At 34.7% G+C, this 23,580-nt stretch overlaps 1 protein-coding gene across 2 annotated transcripts; it reads left to right on the forward strand.

Moving 5' to 3' along the window:
- Positions 1-18,407: 18,407 nt before the first annotated feature.
- LOC6651128 (axin) lies at positions 18,408-22,891 on the forward strand. Of its 2 annotated transcripts, XM_002072892.4 has the most exons (10): positions 18,408-18,676; positions 18,742-18,977; positions 19,048-19,737; positions 20,988-21,122; positions 21,274-21,370; positions 21,440-21,571; positions 21,639-21,900; positions 21,966-22,110; positions 22,178-22,504; positions 22,566-22,891. In XM_002072892.4, the coding sequence occupies exons 1-10, from the start codon at positions 18,581-18,583 to the stop codon at positions 22,690-22,692; spliced, it is 2,247 nt and encodes a 748-aa protein (XP_002072928.1). In that variant the 5' UTR covers positions 18,408-18,580; the 3' UTR covers positions 22,693-22,891. The 2 variants fall into 2 exon arrangements, with proteins under 2 accessions (XP_002072928.1, XP_015032413.1); XM_015176927.3 differs by lacking the exon at positions 20,988-21,122.
- The last annotated feature ends 689 nt before the right edge of the window (positions 22,892-23,580 follow it).

Genomic DNA, 23,580 nt, shown 5'->3' on the forward strand with positions numbered 1-23,580 from the left:
GTGTAGTCGATTGTGTCGACGGAAACGATAACGATAATTTTGCAGCACTGTCAATGGTTGCGGTTCGAAGTTCGATGCTTTTTTTCGCTCGGTTCGGTTCGGTGTGGTTCGGAAAGGGTATTCGTAGGGTATTCACTTTTTGTGGTGCAATTTATTCTTCAATTTCGATACATCGCCATCGAAAAATTTACATCGGATCTATCGCACTTTATAAATTCCATCGATACTATCGATGGAGCCATCGATGGATTTCCCAGCTCTACTAAGAAATAAAAAATAATATTTTGTGTGGCTATTTATTAATAACAAACTGCATAAATATCAAGTGCTAAAACGCCGATTAAGTGCCCGTGCTCGAGACATTGTCAACAAAATCGAATATTAAACACACACACAACGAAACGCGCAACAAAACGTCCATTAAATCAAACGGCCAAGCAGAGGCAGAGCAAGGCAATAGCAGCAACAACAACAACATAAAATACACAAAATATTAAGAAGCAGCAACAACAAAATCATATATATATATACATAGAAATATTAAAAAGTGCTTAAGTGTGCTGAAAAGGATAGGTGGAATCCGTTTTGTTAATATTCAATAAGGAGTGCCAGCGGTATAATTCAAACGAATGAAAACGAATTTTCATTGCATTCTCTTCGCCTCCCCCTCCCCCACCTCTGGCCCATAGACTGGCGACCAGAGTTGCCAGAGGATGAGGATGACGGCAACAGAAACGGCAACGACTCCTGCCATTTAAAAAGGAAAACAACAAGAAAAACGCAAATAATATTAGAATTAAAGGAAATATGCACATAGAGACAATCACAATTCCCACCTAGCAGCGCCTCTATATATAGACTGTTGGCCAAGTGGAATTGCCAACATATATCCTGGTGCTGTGCCTGGTGCTTGGTGCTATCCACCTACGTCCGCATCCCACTAAGCCTTGTTTAGTATTTAATTTGGTTTAATTGTGCCTCTTCCGTCTTGTTGACAATTTCTTTTACTCTTTTTTTTTGTTGTTATTCGCATTTGAATTTGTTGAACGTTCTACACACTATTAACTCCATGAATCCTCCCTACCTGTGCAATTCGCTATTAATTAATTAATTGTTACACACACACAAAAAAAAACAAAATAAGGATATAAACAACACAAAAGAGCGGAATCCCCTCGTTGAGCATTAAAAATCAAAATGAAAACTTCCTTTTCAAATTTGCCATTCAAATCGCGTCCAGTCGCTGAAGCAACAATCAATTTACACCCGTCCAAACCCACCACGCTCGCCAGGATTACGCCAAGAACATTGTCTTCAGCATATCCAACATCATCATCATCGCCATCATTATCAACAATCTGGAATGAAGGCACATGAGCAAAACATCATAAAAAATAATCTAAAGGTATATTATTATCCATCTATATTATAATCTAGTTTAGTTATTAATCTTACATTTTTTAGTTTTAGAGGCCAAAGAAACTTTGGATTCAAGTCTTGAATCAGCAGTAAAAGCCGTTTCCAATCCTCCAGAGAATTTTAATACACTTAATGAGTTAGTAGTCATATACATATTTGTATAAAGAGAAAGTAGAGTTTTGACTGAGAAAACTTTGAACTAATCCCAGGGTGAAGGAGATTGTAATCATGGCAAATGACTCCAAAATCGATTTGCAGTAGGTCGCCAAGAGAATAAAAATATCTATATACAGAAAGTTAGATTCATTTTGAGAAATAGAGTTTTTTAGGATAAATTAGTCACATCAAGGCGAAAATATCCAAACACTTATCATGATTTTAACTAATCACAAAATTAACTCTTGGCATAAATTGAAAATTTGTGGTATATAGTTATCCTTCTCTTTTAGCTGTCCTAAAACTTCTACAAAGATTTCATCTGCAATGTGCAAAATGCTTAACATTTTGAAGAATGCATTTTAAGACTTGAACGACTGTAAAATAGATTTAACTGATTTGTCTATTCGCAAAGGTCAGAAGTGTTTTATTCAGGCGTAAAAAGCATTTGTTTTAGTTAATTTAATATATAATTAAGTTGTTGGTAAACAAGATATTTTTATCGAAACTTTAGTCTTCTGGTTCAAGGTCATTGATAAATATATATACAGTAACGTCCGTCCGGTTATAGCGCCTAAACTTCGAAGACTTGGTCCCCATACAAACTTATATGAAAGAGCCTCCGGTTAGTACGTCTCCGCTTATAACGACAGACCGCTTATAGCGATGATATTTTTCACAGTTCAACCGGATATAAAGACGTTTCGAGAGAAAAATATATCCTTATAATCAAAAATTAAAAAAATTTAAGCATCAAACGGCTTTTTTAAAATGGGGCTACGTATCTGTCAGTGATCTTTTGTGCCTAGGAAGTTTTTCCGCTCTCACTTCTCTTATTTTTAGCTGTCGCCATTGCAACGCAGCAATACTGCTGAAAAAAAGAGAGCCGAAATTTATGAAGTTTTTGTTTTGATTATAAATATAACTTGTGTTATTTAGAAACATCGCAACCATAAAAAATAAAAAAAAAATAAAATTATTTTTGCTGCTTCCGGATAGTACATCTTTCGGATATAACGACGAAAATCGTCGGTCCCTTGAGCATCGTTATTCGGATTCTACTGTATATATTTCGATCTCCGAATTTGTATTTGTTACATCTGTTTTTGCATTAGGGTTAAACCAGAGGGTCGGGGCTAACTTCGACCGCGTCAAAGTTTGTATACCCTTGCAACTTTTTTGGTAATTTTTTCCTTACCTATAGCCATCAAAGTGGAAAAACGTTTAAGCTAAAAGGGCTAATGTGTCCGAAAGAACGGCCTACAATCTACAGAGGAAATAACAAAGATATTGATCAAAATCACTGTTTTCCACTGATCGTTCCTATGGGAGCTATATGATATAGTTACCCGATCCTTATCAAATTTGGCACAGTCATTAACAGATATATTAAACTAACAAATGTTTAATTTGAAAGCAATCGCGTTAAAAGAAACGAAGTTATTCACAAAAGTCACTGTTTTCGAAAGATCGTTCCTATGGGAGCTATATGATATAGTCACCCGATCTTGATCAAATTTTGCATAGTCGTTTATATGTGTAATTAACTCACCAATATTAAATTTCACGACAATTGCTCAGAAAATAACGAAGTTATTAAGAAAAGTCACTGTTCGTGACTTTGCGGTTTGTATGGGAGCTATATGATATAGTGATCCGATCCGGCTGAATCCGAGATATACAATGCCTGCAGCATATACAAGCCTACATGCAAAATTCAAAAAATCAAAAAATCAGCTCTGTAGCTCTTTCGGTCTAGGAGGAGTTTGCGTTGATCCAGACGGACGGACGGACATGGCGATTTGAACTCGTCTCGTCGTGCTGATCAAGAATATATATACTTTATATGGTCGGAGATGCTTCCTTCTAAGCGTTGCACACTTTTGACCAAAATTAATAAACCCTTTTTGCAAGGGTATAAAAAGGGGCAAATTGAAATGTATTACATTTTCGCTGTTAAAAAAGTCTAATACAGTGAAACCTCGATATAACGAATCTGAGGGGTATCGCAAAATTATTCGTTATATCTATTGATTCGCTATAGGTACTGAAATGTAAAACCTTAGTATAACGAAATTTAAAGAAATCTGAAAAAAAATTCGTTATAAACATTGTTTCCACCAAAATAATGCTAAATTGCACTGAAAGGGGGTAAATATACAAAAAATAAACATTTTTTTTTTATTAGACTTTATTAAAGTAATTGGTTATTTTAGTTTGTTTGCGCAAGTTTTGAATACAGCCATCTATAGTTTGTGCAACAGATGCTAAGCCATCAAAAGTAGTCTGGGGTGTAGCTTCTTGTGCCTCAAGAAAAGTTTGTAGTTTTTCAACCATTTGCTTAGCTTCTTTTGCGGTGATAACCGTTTCTAGCTCTTCTTCCTCCTCTTCTTCCTCCTCGACAACATCGACTGTCTTCGCAAAACTACCAACAATGTCATCATCAGTTAAAGGCCCCGAAGCACTAACGTTGTCATCGAAGGTAACAAAATCGTCAAAATGTTCATCCAAATTAAAATGGTTTTTAATGACAAGCCATTCTTCACTGTCTTGAATACAATCGTTTGTAGCCGTAATATTTGGACTGTCGACAAAGCCACATGTCGCAAAACAGTTGACAATCGTTGATTGTTTTACGCTTTCCCATGCTTTATGGGCCATTCTGATACCTTGCAAAACGTTAATATTGCTCTTGCGCCCCTCTTCCATGTCATTGATAAAAATTTTGACCACCTCTTTGCGATAGAAATGCTTAAAATTTTTAATTATTCCCAGATCTAGAGGTTGTAGTTTCGATGTTGCGTTTGGCGGCAGAAATTGTAATTTAATGGATTTAAGCGAAGTAGGATTTTTATGCGCCATGCAGTTATCAACGAGCAATAAAATTTTACGGTTGGCTTTAGTCATCTCTTTATCAAATTTTTCCAAGTAATCCAACCATATGTCTGTAGTCATCCAAGCTTTCTTGTTTGCGGTGTAGTCCACTGGTAAACTTTTAATATTTTTAAAGCATCTTGGATTAGTCGATTTTCCGATTACCAACAATTTTCTTTTCTCAGTGCCAGAACTATTAACAGTAAATAAAATTCGTTATACCTATAGTGTTTTTTTGTATGAAAAACTTCGTAAAAACGAGGTTTTTTCAAGGGACTTAACAAAAAATTCGTTATATTGGGTTTTTCGTTATAACGAAGTTCGTTATATCGAGGTTTCACTGTAATTGTATAAAACTGCATTCCAAGTTAAAATTTTATCATTTTGCTGAATTCTTAATTTTAGACATAGTTAAATTTTGGAAAAGGTGTTCATTTTGATGTTTGGGATATATATATTAAAATACTACTCTATAACTATGGTTTTGAACCCAAACTATGGTTTTGAACCCAGCCGAAGTTGGCCAAACAATGCTGCAAAGAAAAGTTCCGTTGGAGATAATCATAAAGAAGTTGGTTTGTTGTTTTCATGATGTCATTAAATTTCTTACAAAGAGATGTGCAAAATATTGCGTAAGCTGTTACCAAGAGATCGAACAATAAGCTCAACTTAACTTGGTTCATGTTGTCTTAGGTTAGGTATGAGAAATTTTGCTTTGTAATTTATAATAACAAATAGAAAAATATCAAAGAAGCTAACTTCAGCTGTGCCGAAGTTTAAATACTCTTGCAGTCCTCGGCCATAATATTTTTACATGTTCAAACTCTTTGGCAGTATCATCAATTCATCAATGCACAGACAAAACCTTCCAGATATCATTTCCATTTCTTTTCCTTCTTCCCCATGCTGCATGCTGCGATTCGCACGCATACACATACAGTTTACGTAGCGTTGCGTCTGTGTGTGCATGCGTGTGTTCAGCTTCTCTGTGGATTTCAAGCAATGACATAGTAGAGCCGAACTATATTGACTGTAACTTGTGTTATATTTATCCGATCTGATTCAAATTTCGGGATTTGATGTTTTATATCCAAAACTATCATATGTATTAGTAAAATTCATGGGGATAATCCAATTTTTATGAATTTTAAGGTTCGGTAAGTTCTACAAGAAAGAGCAATGTGGCATCTGAAGTTAGAGAAACATTAAAAGACATGATTGAACAATAATGTATTTCTATTTGTTAAATAATTAATCAATAATAATACATATTTCTATTTCAGGTACTTCATCAAATGATATCAATAAGTATAACAATCATCCAGAAAACAACTAACGAGCATAGATATTATAATAAGTAAAACGAAAGAAAAATAATAAGGAGAACTTATTACAAATCGGATCAAACAGAAGCTTAAACAATTTTGAAGACTTAACAAAGCCTTATTTTAATTTCATCACATAACTTTGGCATTTTTTCACTTTAAGTTCGCTTTTGGTAAGTAAAAAACAAATAAAAAGAATTTCTATCCATTGCAATTGAAATAAATTCAATAAATATATTTTCTATAATTTAATTTACGCTTAACTTAAATCAATTCGTGCGCGAAATATTTGAATAAATCGACCCCAAAATGTAAAAAATTGTTAAGGGTTACTTATTTCAAACCCATTCGAAAGGGACAACAATATTTTCGATTTTGCCAAAGGGTTAGACAATTTGGGCATACAGTTTGATTGCAAATTCCAAAATCAGATTTAGTTGAAGGTGTGGAATGTGACACATTTTGTCGTGCTATACTAGAAAACGAAAAGCTTTTGCTTTAAGATTGATACAAATTTCACCCTTTTACCAATTTAAGGATATAACCCCAATAGAGGTTAAAGCATTTTTTTTCTACTCTTTAGCTTCGACAGGTTTCAAAACTCTATTAACTTTCGTTTAGATCTTTTTTGCATATTAAAATAATGATGAATTTTAACCGCTCACTTGATTTGAAATTTTTAATATCTTTATGTCAATCATACATTAAAAATTTTCTTTCTTGAGAACTTTCTAAAAATGAGCTTAATTTGGTCAGTGTCAAATATAAACGAATATACCTCATAAATTAGAACTTTGAAAGCTACTGAGCGTCACAGCCTAGAACATACAAGGTCAATTCTTTTATATTTCGATAATTATTATGACTTCAATAATAATAATAATTAGATCCACTTCATATGCCCTATAAGACGGATTTTCTTAAAATTTTTTAGGCAATAGACTGTTGGTTATCAAAAAAGATAAATATGTATCGCTCCTGTATGAAATGTTCAAAACCAAAAAATAATTTTGTGGATTCTCTTAAGTTTAGAAGAAAAAGAAAATGTAGAAAAATGACCTAACGTTATCAACCTATTCTGATTCTTTTTCAACATCCCCGAATCTAATTTTGGCTTTGTCGAAATTAATTTTTTCGATATTCATATATTGAAAATCCTGATCCAAGTGCAAATGAAATTCCAGCCGAATCCCAATGCCTTTTCTGGTTCTTAGAAATGTTAAAATATTTCCATATATCTGAAGAGCGTAACTACGTTTGAATAGTAAGCTCATGATATTTGATACAGATTGCTTAAAATAGTTAAGAAATCGAGATCATCTTGTTGAGAAACACGCTTTCAATGATTCTTCAGCCGGAAATAATCAGAGCACTCCGTTATGAAATCAAAGATTAGCGTATGTTTTGTATGTTGATGAAACTTTAGCTTCTCCACCGTCAGCATTGAAAGTACTCATTCAATCAATTCAGTCAATATTGTATCGTATTGACGGCAATTTTAAATTAACTCTTCATTTTCTTTGTAAGTGATTACTAAGCTGCTTACTTTTTAACAGGAATAATTAGAATAGCAAGTGATTACTATATTGTTTGTTTTCTAACAGTAGTAAGGACGTTAGTAACTAATTACATTTTTGTCTGATTTTCATTAACAGCAAACACATTTCATCTGAACAGAAAAGAATTACGTTGTAGCTTACTTTTCCCAATAGTCAATAGTTTTGTAATCAATTACTTTGAAGTTTACTTTTGTAAAATATATACGGACGATGTGTGTGATTATATTTTTGTCTACTGTGTACTAAGATTAAGGCAAACTATCTGTGAAAAGCGGCCATGCCCATATAAAAGTAAGCTACGTTGTATTCGTTGTACAAGCTACACTGTCTAGTGTCAACTAAAGTATGTACAATTTTTTCATTCAAAACACACTTTTATCAATCAAGCTTGATTCTTGTTCTAATTGAAGGCTTATGTGCGGAACGGCAGGGACAGTTGTAACAAAATTGCCGATATGTCTCCTATATTTCCATGACTTACTCAACCGGAACACAAAAAACTTGAAGATTATGCCTTCGATTTGAAAAAGAATGCTCGAACGATTTCCGTTATAGATAAAAGCTTAAAAATTTCAGGATTCCGGAGACCTTTCGAACATAATGTTTGTACCTATATGCGATACATATTTTATTGCCGCCACTATATAACATTGATATTTCGTTAATCAATATCAAAAGGAGTATTTTGTTTTTCTATTACACTAGTTTGCAAAAATAAATAAAAAACTAAAATTTTCAATACCGTGAAGTCGAGGAACTCGATGGTGAAATCCGTTTATTTTTTAAACATTGTTCTAATCATAGGATTATGATTCAAATATTGAGGGCCTTATTGCCCAGCCACATAGGTACTTATATCAATTGATAGGTAGTAATTTATTTTTATTTATAGGTATTGTTGTTAAACTTTTTGGTCTATATCTACAAGAAAGAAATTCTTATTATACCATGCACAGACAGTGTAAAATGGTATATTAAAGGTGAGATATTCGCCGTTAAACGTTTTTCTCAAGGTGGTTTTTAAGGGTGGAGTGTACCTTGGGTGGTGCTGCGAGATAGTGAGATACACTTTAAAACAGCATGTAAATACATATTGTTATAAATACATAAATGCATTTGTTATTAAAAATGTAATATTTTTGTTTTACGTGGTACATGGTTTACCTAAAAGGGCGAGACGACTTCCTATATTTTGCCAATATATTTTGGACTCCGTCGGAAACTATCTTCAGGGGTTAGACCATTTTTTTTACCAATTATAAATTTTAAAGTATAAATTAATATACAAAATCAACAATAGCAATTAAAAGTGTTTTTATTAATAAAATGGCATATCAATTTAAACAATTATATCTTTTGCATGTTTTCAGTAACTTGGAATACCAGGATCTTCCTTTAATAAATCATATGTTGAACGTTTTTGCAAATTACATATGTAAGTACATATATACATAAACTCAAACTGTGAGACCAATGTGCGTTTGCGTAACGTAATCGTAACAACTTTGCCAACAACTTTGAAAAAAAAAAACGTAAATGCCACTATTGACCTTCGTTAATAGTTATATGTACCTATGTGTATATAATAGATGTTTTTTGTTTTGTTTTTGCTCTTGCCACCCAGTTTACAGTCTAGACTTAAAACAGACGCCTCCTCCTGCTCACCATTCATTACGAAATGGCGCAATGGCGGTCGTCGTACAATTTCCCTTAACCTCATTAGAAAGAAGCAGTCAGGGAGGCAATAAGGACCCCTCGCTTACCCTACTTCTCTTATTCCAATTGGTTTGCCTACCTCAGTTTCAAAGTATTGTTTTCGAAACTTATTTGTGAAAATAATTTGCGTATTTGTTTTTAGTTTGCAATGCTGCCCTGCCAGTCGCTTTTCCAGAGTAGAGAGTGGTTAGTTGGGATGATGGTTAAAGATGAAACACCAGACTAAAGCAGCAAAGTCCAACCCTTACCCACACACGGTTTGCGTGTGTGTTTGTATTTGTATTTGTGTTGTACATAGAGCATCGCGGCGTTCGAATTACAACAATAAAGGGCAAAAGGGAACAAAAAAAAAAAGAAGGAAAACCGACTCTTCTTCGGTGGGTTTATGTAAAAACCGGGCCTCTGGACCTGCGCATATTGGTTGTGCACACAATGACTCCTATTCCTTCTCTATATTGCCGTCTCTGTTGCTCTGCCACATCAACCACGAAACACTTTGAAAAGGACATCTTTTGTGTTGTTGTTGTGGTTGTACATGAAGCATCATTATGACCGGACGAAACAAATGGGAGGACTGAGAGACCGAGAGCCTTGAAAGCTTAGTCAGTATTGGGTTCTATTGGAATATACATTTCAATTAAGCCCAATATCTAGTATATAAACGAAAACTTAACTAAGGCACATGCAACAATTGTGTGCAGCCGGCATACAGTCAAAAAAAAAAGGAAGGCAAGAAGGGGCGAAGCAATTTATATACTTGTACTCCTTCCCACCACTTTTCACATGAATGCAAGCAGGGATGGTGGCGGCGATGGCGGCGTCTGATGCTGGGCTCTTTGCCTGTCATCGGCGGCGCCCAGGACTCAGTTTGACTTTCTAGCTACATAAGCATCGATGTTCGCTTTTGTCAACGCAGTTTTCCATTTCGGTTTTTGTCCTTCGTTTCAACAATTGTTGCGGTAAAGTCATCCCCGGGCACCGACTCCTAAAAGCGGATTTTCAAGTGAGAAAAAGGACCTGTGTGTCAAGGCTTTTGTTTATTATTAGTGAATGTGTCACCTACTTTATGCGGTGGCAACTCATAACGTATATCTCAAGAGTTCTCATCTTCACATATGTATATGTATACCTACTCGTATATATTTCATGCAAGCAATAAGGAATATACCCAAACATGAGGGTAATTATTGCATTGTGTATTACCTACCAGCCCGAGGGCATTCAATTCATATCACGCTACACTACTTACCTGTCAATCATGCGAACTCCATAATATGCTAGCAAAACAGACTTTATCCCTTGAAGCGTAAGAAGCGTAATAATAATAATGAAATGATTCGAACATCATCATCTGCTGGTGCAGAAAGAGAGAGAGAGAGAGAGAGTGGAAACATCTCTCTTACCGCTTTTCTCGATTGTTTGCCTAAGGCATTCAGAGGGCCATAACAAAAGAAATCGCATAATTGTATTTTACAAATTATGAAATATAATTTACGCTGCAATTGCTTCACACAAAGCCAATATTTCAATATTATTTCAAGAGAAAATCCAACGAATATAAATGAAAACTACAAGATTTATTTAAAGGCTGTGTTAGTTGCTTCATATTAAGCATCATCCTTGACTTTGCATTCCGTTTGTGTAAAGTATTTGAGAAGAACGCTACTGAAAACCTTTCTATCAATAATGTTCTTACCAAAAATGTGTTTTTTCAACACTTCTCTATTGATGCTTTTTAATAAATTTTTCTTATATGCTGGATATTAAGCATTATTAATGTCTTGATATTCAAAAATTCATATGTATACGTATTTGATAGATTATGCACATTTATGGTAGATTATGCAGTGATTGAAAAATAGAAATAGAAAAGTATGTCAAGATTTGGTTTTTTCTTTTGGCGTGTTGACTTTATAAATCTTTGATCTTGATGTAATTATGGTACTTTATTATTTCATACCCTTGCAGAAAGATGTATTATTTTTAATCAGAATAAATTGCATAAAAGCAAGTCCGTCTGTCATTCTAGGTTACCGCGATCTGTTTCGATTATTATAAACTTGGACCATTCAAGAATAAAGTTTTCAGGTAATCTTTAAAACCTTAAATTAGATTGGTCCTTAAATGATGGTATTTAACTTACATTTATCTATAAAAATGCTGTACAACTTTCATTAAATACTTAACAATCGCAAAATTATTACATCAAACATAGATTTTTCAACGAGAAGGAGAATCTTTGGCTGTGCCGAAGTTTATATACCCTTTTAAAATATTTATTCCTTCAATAAATTTTCTTGAATATTTTCGTTTCTAAAATATAGTGTTCCATCCGATTATTTAGTCGGCTTTTCGAGCCGGTGGTCTGATCTGGGCAATGATCAAACACGATCTCAATTGGGCAAAAATTAGGTTAAATACCAAATTTTAATCCAGCAGCTTTGCAATTCAGAGTTTGAAGTTAAAACAACCGGTCAGAAGTACGGACGGAATTGACTATACCGACTCAGCTTCTCACCCTGATCCTTAATATATACAATTTGTGGTGTCAGATCCTTCTCTGCGTTATATCTATAATTAAAATATCCTCTAAAAGGCTATCAAGTTCATGTTTCAATTTCCTCTTTTAAATTTTATATATTTATTTTTATTTGCGATGTATCCTGGACCATAAGCAAATATTATCAAAGGTAATCATAAAATGGGGGTGGACACACCAGTCCGTCTCTTGTATAAATGGCAGATAAAGTAGGAGACTTCTTTTTAGACTTTTGAGTGCTACTGCATTATTGGAGAAATAGATTCTCTTAACCTTCAGTTTGTTTATCTAATTTACAACAATTAGAAGTGTATCTAACAACTATTACTAAAAATAATTACGTGAAGAAGCTGTATCCTTTTTGATTTTTGTATTCTTGTTCTCAATATCAATTGAAAAATCGTTAACAGAAGTGAAAACTGACAAGGTTTATTTATTTTTGGAATTTTTACAATTTCCTTATTTAAAATTTAGAATAATTTACAAAAATAATTTGCTAAGTGTTACAATCCAAAAAAGGTTTAACTTATACATATATCTCTTTGGCTTATTTCTTTAATTTTTTATATAGTTAGTAAAATAATTTATGTAATCTAGTAAGCCCCGTAAAAACGATAGTCTTGTTGTAATTTTTGTCTTTAATATCTCCAAATGGTTTTATTTAGATGGTTAGATGTATTCTATTAAACATTGATATAATGATTTTAATTCAAAATAAAGATCAAGGAATACAGAACAACAACTCAAATCAACAGTTTCTTTCCATAATCATTTCCTGAATTGTTAATTTCTTACTTAACTCAATTTATTAACTTACAAAGTGATGTACCAATCAGAAGGTACATATGTACATATATGTTTGTATCTTGAATTAATTCTCGTAAAAATGCTTATTAAGATTATAGTTAATTATTGCTACACCCTTTGTCTTACTTTTGGCTTTATTTGCACTTCGATGTCATGAAAAATTGTTTCTTGAAATTACCTTGCATTCCTTTCTCCCTCTCTGTCTTTCTCTACCTTTCTCTCTCGTGGCAATATATACTTATGACTATTATGTTGTTTTGCCCAACATTCTGTTACTCGCACTCAACACATTGAGAAGCTTTCAACAATTATGCCCATTAAAATTGTGTCGGATCTTTGATGCTGTAGCCTGGCGCTTCCCCAACACACACACAAATATGGTATATGTGCAGTAGGAGCACTTTTGTATTATCACAAAGATGGGCCACATTTTGTTGTTGCCTTTGGATTTGGTGTGGGAAAACAACTTGGTGGACGTCAAGTGGCCACAGCATGTCCTTCTTTAGTCATCTTCCTTCAAGCGGCATCTCACTGCGGACTGGATGGATGGTTGGTTTAGTTGGTCGGTCGGTTAGCTGGTTGGTTCGTTCCCTTGGATGTTCCCCTTTGGCTGTGCATCGAGCATTTTAATTGTGCCTTTCTTTGTTCTTTTGCCTGTAATGGAGTGCTATGCAAATGGCGTTTTTGATGAGTTTCCTTGGCTCTGGCGTTCGGCTCTTTTTGTTGCAGCGGCAGGATGTTCATCCCCCTATATGCGTGTACATGAGTCTCTGTGTCTGTGTCTGTGTGCGGTGTGTTAGTATGAGTGAGTCATTTCTGGCTGGGAAGGGCTTTCGCTGTTATACTTTGACTTTGCTTCGTCGTCCTTTGCATACCCTGTTTTTTTATACCCTTGCAAAAAGGGTATATTAATTTTGGTCAAAAGTGTGCAACGCATAGAAGGAAGCATCTCCGACCATATAAAGTATATATATTCTTGATCAGCACGACGAGACGAGTTCAAATAGCCATGTCCGTCCGTCCGTCCGTCCGTCTGGATCAACGCAAACTCCTCCTAGACCGTAAGAGCTACAGAGCTGAAATTTTGCATGTAGGCTTGTATATACCGCAGGCGTTGTATATCTCGGATTCAGCCGGATCGGATCACTAGATCATATAGCTCCCATACAAATGGCAAAGTCACGAACAGTGACTTTTCTTAATAACTTCGTTATTTTTTGAGCTATTGTCGTGAAATTTAATATTGGTAAGTTAATTTCACATATAAACGACTACGCAAAATTTGATCAAGATCGGGTGACTATATCATATAGCTCCCATAGGAACGATCTTTCGAAAACAGTGACTTTTGTCAATAACTTCGTTAATTTTGCCGCGATTGCTTACAAATTTAACATTTGTTAGTTTAATATATCTGTTAATGACTGTGCCAAATTTAATAAGGATCGGGTAACTATATCATATAGCTCCCATAGGAACAATCGGTGGAAAACAGTGACTTTGATCAATATCTTCGTTATTTCCTATGTAGGCCGTTCTTTCGGAAACATTAGCCTTTTTAGCTTAAACGTTTTTCCACTTTGATGGCTATAGGTAAGGAAAGAGTTACCAAAATAATTGCAAGGGTATACAAACTTTGACGCGGTCGAAGTTAGCCCCGGCCCTCTGGTTACTATAACGAGCGGCTACGTGGGGATACAGTCCAACCTGGAATTAGTAAAATAATTTTTCCAATACCAAAATTTAGAGTGAAGAGACGTTTAACATTATTCACAATTTTATTCGTTCGAAATTCAAAACTATGTATTGGTTTTTCTCCACCTTTATAGGTATGTTTGTACCTATATATAAGTACTTATATTAATTAGAATGAACTTGTAAGAAAGTGGATTAACTTCAAGAAAATATATTTGCTTCCTAATTAGTAATTTTAAAATTTGGTGTTATTTTATACCATAAAGTATATATATTTCTGGTCAGCATCACCACATTAAGGAAAAACAAATCCTTGATTTATTTTAACCTTCATCCTGTTGCATTAAAAGTTTTCTTGGTATTAGAGATGGAAGTGAACCACTTGATGGGGTATCCTGTAGTCGTATATGTATTTATGATTTTTTTGTGTTTTGTTCGTTCTGTTGTCGGCGTGGCGGCGCTGTCGTTGTTGGTTTTTTTTTTTTAGCTATAGTTTTTCTGTTGTTGTAGTTGTCGCTCACTGCCGCTTTGACTGTGGAAACAACAAAAAGAAACCTACAAAAAAGAAGAAAGAACAAATTTTTTTTGTTGATTTACCAAAAGCGCGCTGCTTGCTTTTCAGTTTTAGTTGCTTTTTTTCGCTTGTTTTCCTGCGCGTCAGACAGAATCAGGACCAAGAGCTACCACCACCACCATCTCAGCATCGTCATCATCCACTTTGAATCCCCTCACGTGTGTGTGTGTGTGTGTTTGTGTGTTTGTCTGTGCGTGTTTTCAAATTTTGTATATAATGGATTATTGTCCCTTCGTTGCTTTGCCTGCCGTTCCTGTCCTTAGTGCCATGTGCCCGGAATATTGTATTGGTCGATATCGTCAACCAATCAAAAACGCTCTCAAAATGGCCGTCGTTGTTCAATTACTTTTTTTTGCTTTTGCTTCTTTCTTTTGTATGCGTATATCAGTTTTATGCACTTCTTTGAATTTCCATTGATAAAAGCAATAAGTCGTAATTGCAGCTTTTTATGTAATCCCTAAGAGGATTATAATGTTTGACTGAATGCTTCTGAGCCAATTCAAATGGGAAATTTAATTTGCAAGTTAAATTTCCCTTAAACTGGGCTCTAGTTAGAGTCCTCGTAAAGTTGAGCAATCCAAGTTTCAAGTAGATCTAAATGACGAATGGTGTAATGGACGACTTTAAAAAATATGCCAAGTTAAGAAAACTTATTCTGTCTTGGTTTGCGATTTTAAATAAATTGGTCTGAGTTGCAATGAATATCTGCTTTCATTTTCAAATAAAACTAACCACATGATTTGCCTTTTAGTCAGACAGAAATATTTAAATTCAATTCAACTCAAAATTCAATTTATTTACCTACTTATTTACTTTTACTTTTTAAAGCGATTCGTAAATGATGATAAAGATCATCATTATCCAAATCAAAAATTTTAGTGCCAATAAGGGAATAAAAGAATAGGAAGGATAGTTCATTCGATTATTATGTCATATATACAAATACAAACAAATGAAATAATCTCTGGGTTCTGTCATTAGAAATACTCTTCTTGTATTAGGTAATGTTGTGTGTTATCCATATATACACTAATGGACAAAAAAATTGTTGTGAGGACTTGACAAATGTCCATATAAAAAATATGTGACATGTTCTACGATCTTAAAACTGAATTTCAAAGATTCTTAATACTATCATGAAGTAAAATATGTAATCGGTTAGCCCAAAAATGGGCCTGGACATAATAATAGGTGTGTTTTAGACATGATAAAAAAAATGTAATAACAAAGGTAATTTTTTCCAAATGTTTTTTTTTTTGTTTCAAAGGGGATAAAAAGGGGATGGAATAAAAAAAGGTCTAGTTAGAACTTTTTGCTGCTGTCTGGGGGTAAACAGAAAGGAAATTTCTTAGTCAGATTTGAAACTAAATTAACATCTTTAAAAAAGATGGTACAAAAACAAGATTTTCAGAATATTGAATTACAAATGTTGTTAAGCTTTCAAAAGCAATTAAAACTTGTCGCACTCCAAAATAAAGATACCACGAACCCGATTTCCTAATCTGTACCTTTTCGCTCACACCTATTTTTTTGTCCATGAGTGTAATAACGCCTTCCCTTTTTATATTAAATGATTATAAAGCGGAGTTCATGCTTTTAGATTAAAGATTAAGATTAAAACTTTCACGTCAAGTCGCCACGCTTTATCGTTATCCGATTGTAATATTATTTAAAAATTAAATGAAAAATATTTAGGAGGTATGCATATCAAAACTTTTAAAGGTATCCAAGTCATATCTCAGCTCCCAGGAACTCAGGACTTCACCAAGTCGTGTCAATTTAAGGAAAAAAGTCCTCTTACCTAAAGAATTCTTCAGAACTTTTAGGGATCTGATAATGTCCGTCGATTGTAATCAAAAAGGATGAATCCTGTAAATAAACCATAGTTTATATAGCTATGTCCGTCCGTCCGGACGGATCGACGCGATCTCGTCCTAGGTCGTAAGAGCTACAGAGTTGAAATTTTGCATGTAGGCAAAATGTGTATATAGTGCACAGTTTTTATATCTTCAGCCGGATCGGATCACTATATCATATAGCTGCCATACAAACGTCAAAGTCACGAACAGTGTCCTCACGAACAGTGACTTTTCTCAATAACTTCGTTATTATCTGAGCTATTGTCGTGAAATTTAATATTAGTGAGTTTATTACACCTAAAAACGACTGTGTCCAATTTGAACAAGATTGGGTGACTAAGTCATATAGCTCGCATAGGAACGATCGGTCGAAAACAATGACTCTTGTCAATATCTTCGTTACTTTGTCCTTTTTACGCAAATGTCATAAAAAATTTTCAGTTCAGTAAATTTGATCAATATCGGATGACTATAACATATAGCTGCCATAGGGACAATCGGTGGTAAACAGTGACTTTGTTCAAAGCTTCTTTATTTCCTATACTAAAACTGCTAAAGTTTTATCATCAGCTGACTTTTGTAAAAATATCCATAACTGCAATGGCCACAGTTTCAACGTTAAAACAATTTGGGAATTACAACTAAATAAAGCAAGTGTTGTCAATACCATTCGCGCCATTATAAGATTGGTAAAAGCTTCGTTATTATAACGTTATGAAACATTTTTTGTAAGGATTTGGGTCTAATTGTTTTATATACATGTTCTTAATTTAAATTTGAATTATCATTGGTAAAACTTTGAATTCTATATATGTACTAGAAACCCTGCCACGCTTCGCTGTGCCCGCTTTTGAAAAATTTAAATTGTGACTATAATTTGAGATTTAAACTATCCTATCTCTCAAGTTAGATCGAACTGAACATGGTGTGCGAATTTTATTATAATCGGTTGAGTGGTTTAGGAGTCCATTGAGGACAAACATTGTGACACGAGATTTATACATATTAAGAAATGTATATATACAGTGAAACCTCGATATAACGAACTTCGTTATAACGAAAAACCCAATATAACGAATTTTTTGTTAAGTCCCTTGAAAGGACTAAGGTTTTACATTTCAGTACCTATAGCGAATCAATAGATATAACGAATAATTTTGCGATCCCCCTCAGATTCGTTATATCGAGGTTTCACTGTATTTCGATCCGTGCCAGTACACCTGCTGAGGCTTTACTAAAAGAGAAAGGGTTGTGGTGAGCAGGATGCTGGATTACAGGATCATCTGAACAAAAAACAATAAAATTGCTTCTAAGCAGCTCCAGGTTATTTTACTATAATCAGATTCAACACGATATGTGCAATAGGTACTACTTTTATGTCAACTGAAAAAGAGAACACAAATATTGATTCTGAAAACCGGATCGCTACGACATTTTCACCATACATTTGGAGATTCTAAATAGGATTAAAAATTTTTAGAGATATTAAGAAATAAACATACGAATTTCAATTAAGTTGATCTATTTTTATGTCTCTTATAGTACCCATAATTGAAAAATAATTTTAAATGCAAGTTTTGATAATTTTAAACTAACAATTTTGGACCTAAGCTTGGATCAAAACTTGAACCTCTTTTATGGACAAACCAAATAAACAAAATTTCTGCATTAAAATTCTTAAAAAATCTTTTACAATAATTGTTTATATTGACAACAATCCTTAAATTAATGCTAATCATTGATCTGTTTTAATATATTTACAGGCCTTGTCTAATTGCCTTCCAAAATTCGCCTACAAAACAAAAACAAAAAAAACCAAGCGCATCTTCCATATGTCCCTAATATTTGTAAAATAACGGGCGTTTGTGATTAGATAAAAAGAAAACAGAAGAAAAAAACAATTAATTAAAATAATAACAAGTAAAAAGTAAAGCGTTCGTTTACCTTTTATACCTTAAGCCTAATAAACATATAGAGAAAATTTATATTCAAACGGAATTCGGCAACTTTTGTTGGCAAACAAACAAAAAAGCGAAAGCGAATTTAGAAAGAGTGGCATGAGTGGCCATCCATCGGGACAGCGGAAACATGATGATAATGAGTGTAGTGGGCCAAGACCACCAGTACCCGGAGAAGAGAGCCGTGTTAAAAAGGTGAGAGCGAAAGGAATTATTCAATTTTCATTCGTTTTGCTAAACAAATTTTGTAATATATTTAGATGACCGAAGGGGTTATAATAGATAACTCAAAAAACTCACCCCCATCTTATCTGAATTGGGCTCGCACACTAAATCATCTGTTGGAAGATCGTGATGGTGTCGAGCTATTCAAGAAATATGTTGAGGAGGAGGCCCCCGCCTATAATGATCATCTTAATTTCTATTTCGCCTGCGAAGGACTAAAACAACAGACCGATCCAGAGAAAGTAAAACAAATAATTGGAGCCATATACAGGTAGTGTATATACATACATACAACTTAGTCGCACAGTTTAGCTTAAATTTAAATGCATTTTTGTTTATAGATTTTTGCGTAAAAGCCAATTATCCATTTCGGATGACTTACGGGCTCAGATCAAGGCCATTAAATCCAATCCAGAGATTCCCCTCAGTCCCCATATCTATGATCCCATGCAGCATCATGTGGAGGCCACCATTCGTGCTAACATTTATCCCAGTTTCCTTTGCTCGGAAATGTATATTCTGTACATTCAGCAAATGTCGGCGATGCAAGAGCGGTTCAGCAGCAGCGGCGGCCCAGCCACCGGTTCGGGCAGTGCGGGCAGCAGTGGCAGCGGTAGCAGTACCAACGGTGCCGCTTGTGCCCCGCTGCCGACGGCATCTGCCAAACACATAGGAGGAGGAGGAAGTGGAGCTGCTGCTACTGCTGCTGCTGCTCCTCCGTCAAGTGCTTTCCTTAATTTGCCCGTGAGCAGCGTGACTGGACCGCCAGCTGGTACATGTAGTGCCAGCGGCAGTGTGTACGGTCCATCGACATCGGCTAGTTCAAGTGGATCTATCAGTGCCACCGACACACTGCCGCGCAGTTCCACGCTACCCACGTTGCATGAGGATTCTGAATTATCGCTGTGTGATGACTTCGAAAAGGTCCAAGTAGATGGCGGTAATCGGGCGCCCATCGATTATCCAATGCGTCTGACACGTGATTTACTGATAGCAACACAAAAAAGAAGACTGGAAATTCGACCTCCTGGGTAAGTAAAACTTCCATATTCACAGTCCCTTAGATTCCCGTCAGACTTTGTTCGTAAACTTTGCCAACTATTGTAGCATATAGAATGAGTCCGCTAGTCAATAGATTATCTATATATTATAAATATCTTGCTTCCAATAGCTTAAAGTCAAAATAAATTACTAATTGGATTAAGTAATTATTAGGCAATTTTCGGTTCCTAAATCTAAACCTTTTCGTTTAGCTTTTCATTAATTAATAATTGTTAAAACCTAAATCAATCCAATCTAAATTCAAAGTCAATAAAAAGTACAGTTTATGCTGATTATAACGATACAATCAAAACAATTTAAAAAATATGAAATCGATCAAAAGCAATTTTTTTATTTAATACTGGTTAGCGAATATCGGTAACATGGCAAGTTTCTTTCCAAAATGGGAAACGGTTCTTTGGGTATCCTTATAATCGGCATTTACTGTACCAGACTTGGAGCGATTGCTAAAAAATATTTAAAAGTTTTATTTAAAAATCCAAATCGGTTTCTAACGAGTTAAAAAAGGCAGAAAATAAGAAGACTATTAGGTAAATTCATACAAGTTTGATTGATTTTTTGTAGAATCTTACTTTTTTACTTTAAAATTATTTCAAAAGACTTTTTGTAAGTTATATTTCGTTTGTTTGCTAATGAGAATTTGTTATTACACTTTTATTAAACATATTCCCTACGATATATTTTGAATAAATCAAGTTTTTTTTGTATATATTTATAGTCCTTTTAATCCTTTTTATCTACTTTTAATTTCTTTTTAGTATATAACTTGTTTTTTAACTATAATTTTTTGTTTTTTTTTTATTTCTATTTATTTGCATATTTTGTACCACAAATAAACGCACACACAAACATCAACATATACACGCACGACCTGAAATGAACCTTTTGCTGAAAAATTAAACATAACCCACGATATATATATATATATCTATATACATTTGTACATACATACAAACATATATGATTTATTGTTATGTTAATTTTCATTCTCAATTTCATAAATTTTTTGTCAATTTGGTTTCATATCATTTATCTTATTTGTGTGTATGCGCGTGTGTGTATGTGTGTGTATGGAACTTGATGATTTTGTGTCTGTACATAAAACAAAAACCAAATGTTGAATTTGGTTGCGCCACTGCATGGACAATATTTTGAATTGAATTGAACCCTGATATCCTGAATCCTGAACTGAACCGAACTGCATGTTGAATGCGAGTAGAGCTCACGGTTATGTGTACACAGCGAGCACCAACACTTCCTATGTACCGAATTCTCGCGTTGATTCCGAGCGGGCAAGCGTCAGCTCCGGCGGACGCACTGACTCGGATACCATGTCGTTATCCAGTTGTTCAATGTAAGTAGAGCAGACTGGTGAGATGAAAACCAAACACGCGGAGAAGTCGAGAATCACTCTTTTCTCTTTACAAAGAATGTTCTCCACGCCCCTTTTAATGTTGTTGATTGAAATTAAGACAAAGTGGGTACGTTTTTTTAATGGATTGCAGGGATGGTCGACCATACATACAACGCAGACATAGCTCAACCGAAAGTAAGGCCATCCGTCAGAGTGCCATGGCGAATCGGGAGACCAATACGTTTCAGGTAAGCACAAGGTGGGCGAAAAGAGTAATGCGAACGATGTTTAATAATTCTTTTTTATGTTTTCTTCAGGTTATACCTCGCACACAACGATTACACAATGAGCATCGTCCGCTGAAAGAGGACGAACTTTTGGCACAATTAATACCCAAACTAGAGGAAGTTAAAAGGAAACAAGATCTGGAAGAACGAGCCCGTTTTGAGGTGAGTTGCCCATCAAAATATTCCATATTGTAGGTATAGATCAGCAAATCACTTGAATCTTTTGCAGAGAAATCCTGGAAATGCTTTGTTAAGCAACGAAAGATCAAGTGCCAGTGATCGTGCATTTGCTGAGGCTATAAGAGAAAAGTTTGCTCTGGACGATGACAATGACCAAGATATTTTGGACCAACATGTGTCGCGTGTGTGGAAGGATCAAACGCCGCATCGCTCACCTGGCACAATGTCGCCATACCCTCCCGCCCTACCGTCAAGAAGACGCACAGCCACCCACGATTCAGGCATGGTCAGCGATGGGGCCATGAGTTTGAGTATGCCAATATTAATTTTGTCTTTAATTAACTCTATTAACTAAATTAATAATTTGTTAACCCAGGTGGTCACTCCATGAAACACTCGAAATCCATGCCCGATCACAGTTCCTGTTCGAGGAAGCTCACAAATAAATGGCCTTCAATGAACACAGACAGTGGGATCAGCATGTTCTCCGCCGATACTGTTATGAAGTACAAAGACACAAGGTAACTAACTGCATGAAAATAACGCATTCGTTTTTTTTTTTTTAATGCTTATTTAAACTTAATGCAGCTCTCGCTCTGGTTCAAGTACGGCCTCGAAACTGGAGGAAGCAAAACGAAGACTGGAAGACGAGCCGCGTCGCTCTCGTCGATATGCCCAACCACCGCAAAATGTCGCCTCCTTCAGTAGCAGTAGCAGCGGCAGCAGCGCTGGTCCACCAATGCATCATTCATCGATGGGAACAACGGTGGCACCTCCCCTGCCGGCCAAGCCACCAGAAACTGTTGTAGTTTTCTCATTTTGCGAAGAGCAATTCCCGTATAGAATAAAAATACCCGGTACTCAGCCAACCCTGCGTCAATTCAAGGACTACTTACCCAGAAGAGGCAACTTTAGGTATAAGAATCTCTTTAAAATCTTGAAAGTAATCTCTAATTTAATGTATTTTGTATTTCAGATTCTTTTTTAAGACGCATTGCGATGATCCGGACAATCCAGTGATTCAGGAAGAGATTGTTAACGACTCCGACATACTGCCCATATACGGAGACAAAGCGATGGGTCTTGTCAAGCCATCCGATTAATGTTTAAGCTTAACTATAGAATTTTTGTATTAAGTGATTTGGACAAAACACCGGGGTGGGGGAAAGAAAACACACACAAAAGAAACGCAAAAAAAAAAATTACGGATAATAACTGTATCCAGAAATCCAAAAACGGAAACCAACCAACAACAAACGAAAAACAAACCCCTAAATAAAATTAACATCTGTACATTAAAAACGGTCATCACAATTGGATTTATAGTCGAAATTGGAGATAGTTTATGCATATATTGATTAATTAAAATCTATCTGAATACTTTGGTATATATTTTCATACTAACAACAAACAAAACGAAACACACACACAAAAATGAAAAGGGGTAAAAACAATTTCATTATACGAATATCCGCCCGCTCTTTAAGTTGGGTTTGAAATACATACAAAAAAAACAGCAACAAAGGCAAAAAGAACCATTAATTTTTGTAATTAATCAAATTAATTAATTGGTCCATATAATCCCCTAAGAATCATTGGATTTGTTCGCTTGTTTGTTACTTTTTTAATACTAACTACGGACTGCCTGCAATAAATTTTGTTAATATTTTTATAATGCGCATTTTTGTGTAATATTAATGATGAAATATAATGATATTAACAAAGTTCTATTCAACTCGACAACAAAATCAAAAAATAATCTGTTTTATTTTTGTATAATCTAATCAAAAAGAAGAACACACATCTTACATTTAACGGAAAAATTCATGTATTTATATTTTTCAAAATGCAAAATCAAAAGAAAAACAACGAAAATGAAAATTGTAATCTTTTTTACATTAAATTTTATTTCTGTTTTTTTTCCATTTCCTTTAGTTCATTCTTAGTTTGTGTTTAATTTAATTTTAGTTCATTGCTCCTATAGTAGTTGC

The sequence above is a fragment of the Drosophila willistoni genome, chromosome 3R (assembly GCF_018902025.1).
Source record: "Drosophila willistoni isolate 14030-0811.24 chromosome 3R, UCI_dwil_1.1, whole genome shotgun sequence".
Classification (NCBI taxonomy): Eukaryota; Metazoa; Arthropoda; class Insecta; order Diptera; family Drosophilidae; genus Drosophila; species Drosophila willistoni.

Bases quoted from the DNA above. Each gene is read 5' to 3' on its own strand.
- LOC6651128 (XM_002072892.4), top strand. From the start codon at position 18,581: ATGAGTGGCCATCCATCGGGACAGCGGAAACATGATGATAATGAGTGT. The intron at 18,978-19,047 runs GTAGTGTATATA...TTTTGTTTATAG, and splicing joins ATAATTGGAGCCATATACAG to ATTTTTGCGTAAAAGCCAAT. The intron at 19,738-20,987 runs GTAAGTAAAACT...GAATGCGAGTAG, and splicing joins CTGGAAATTCGACCTCCTGG to AGCTCACGGTTATGTGTACA.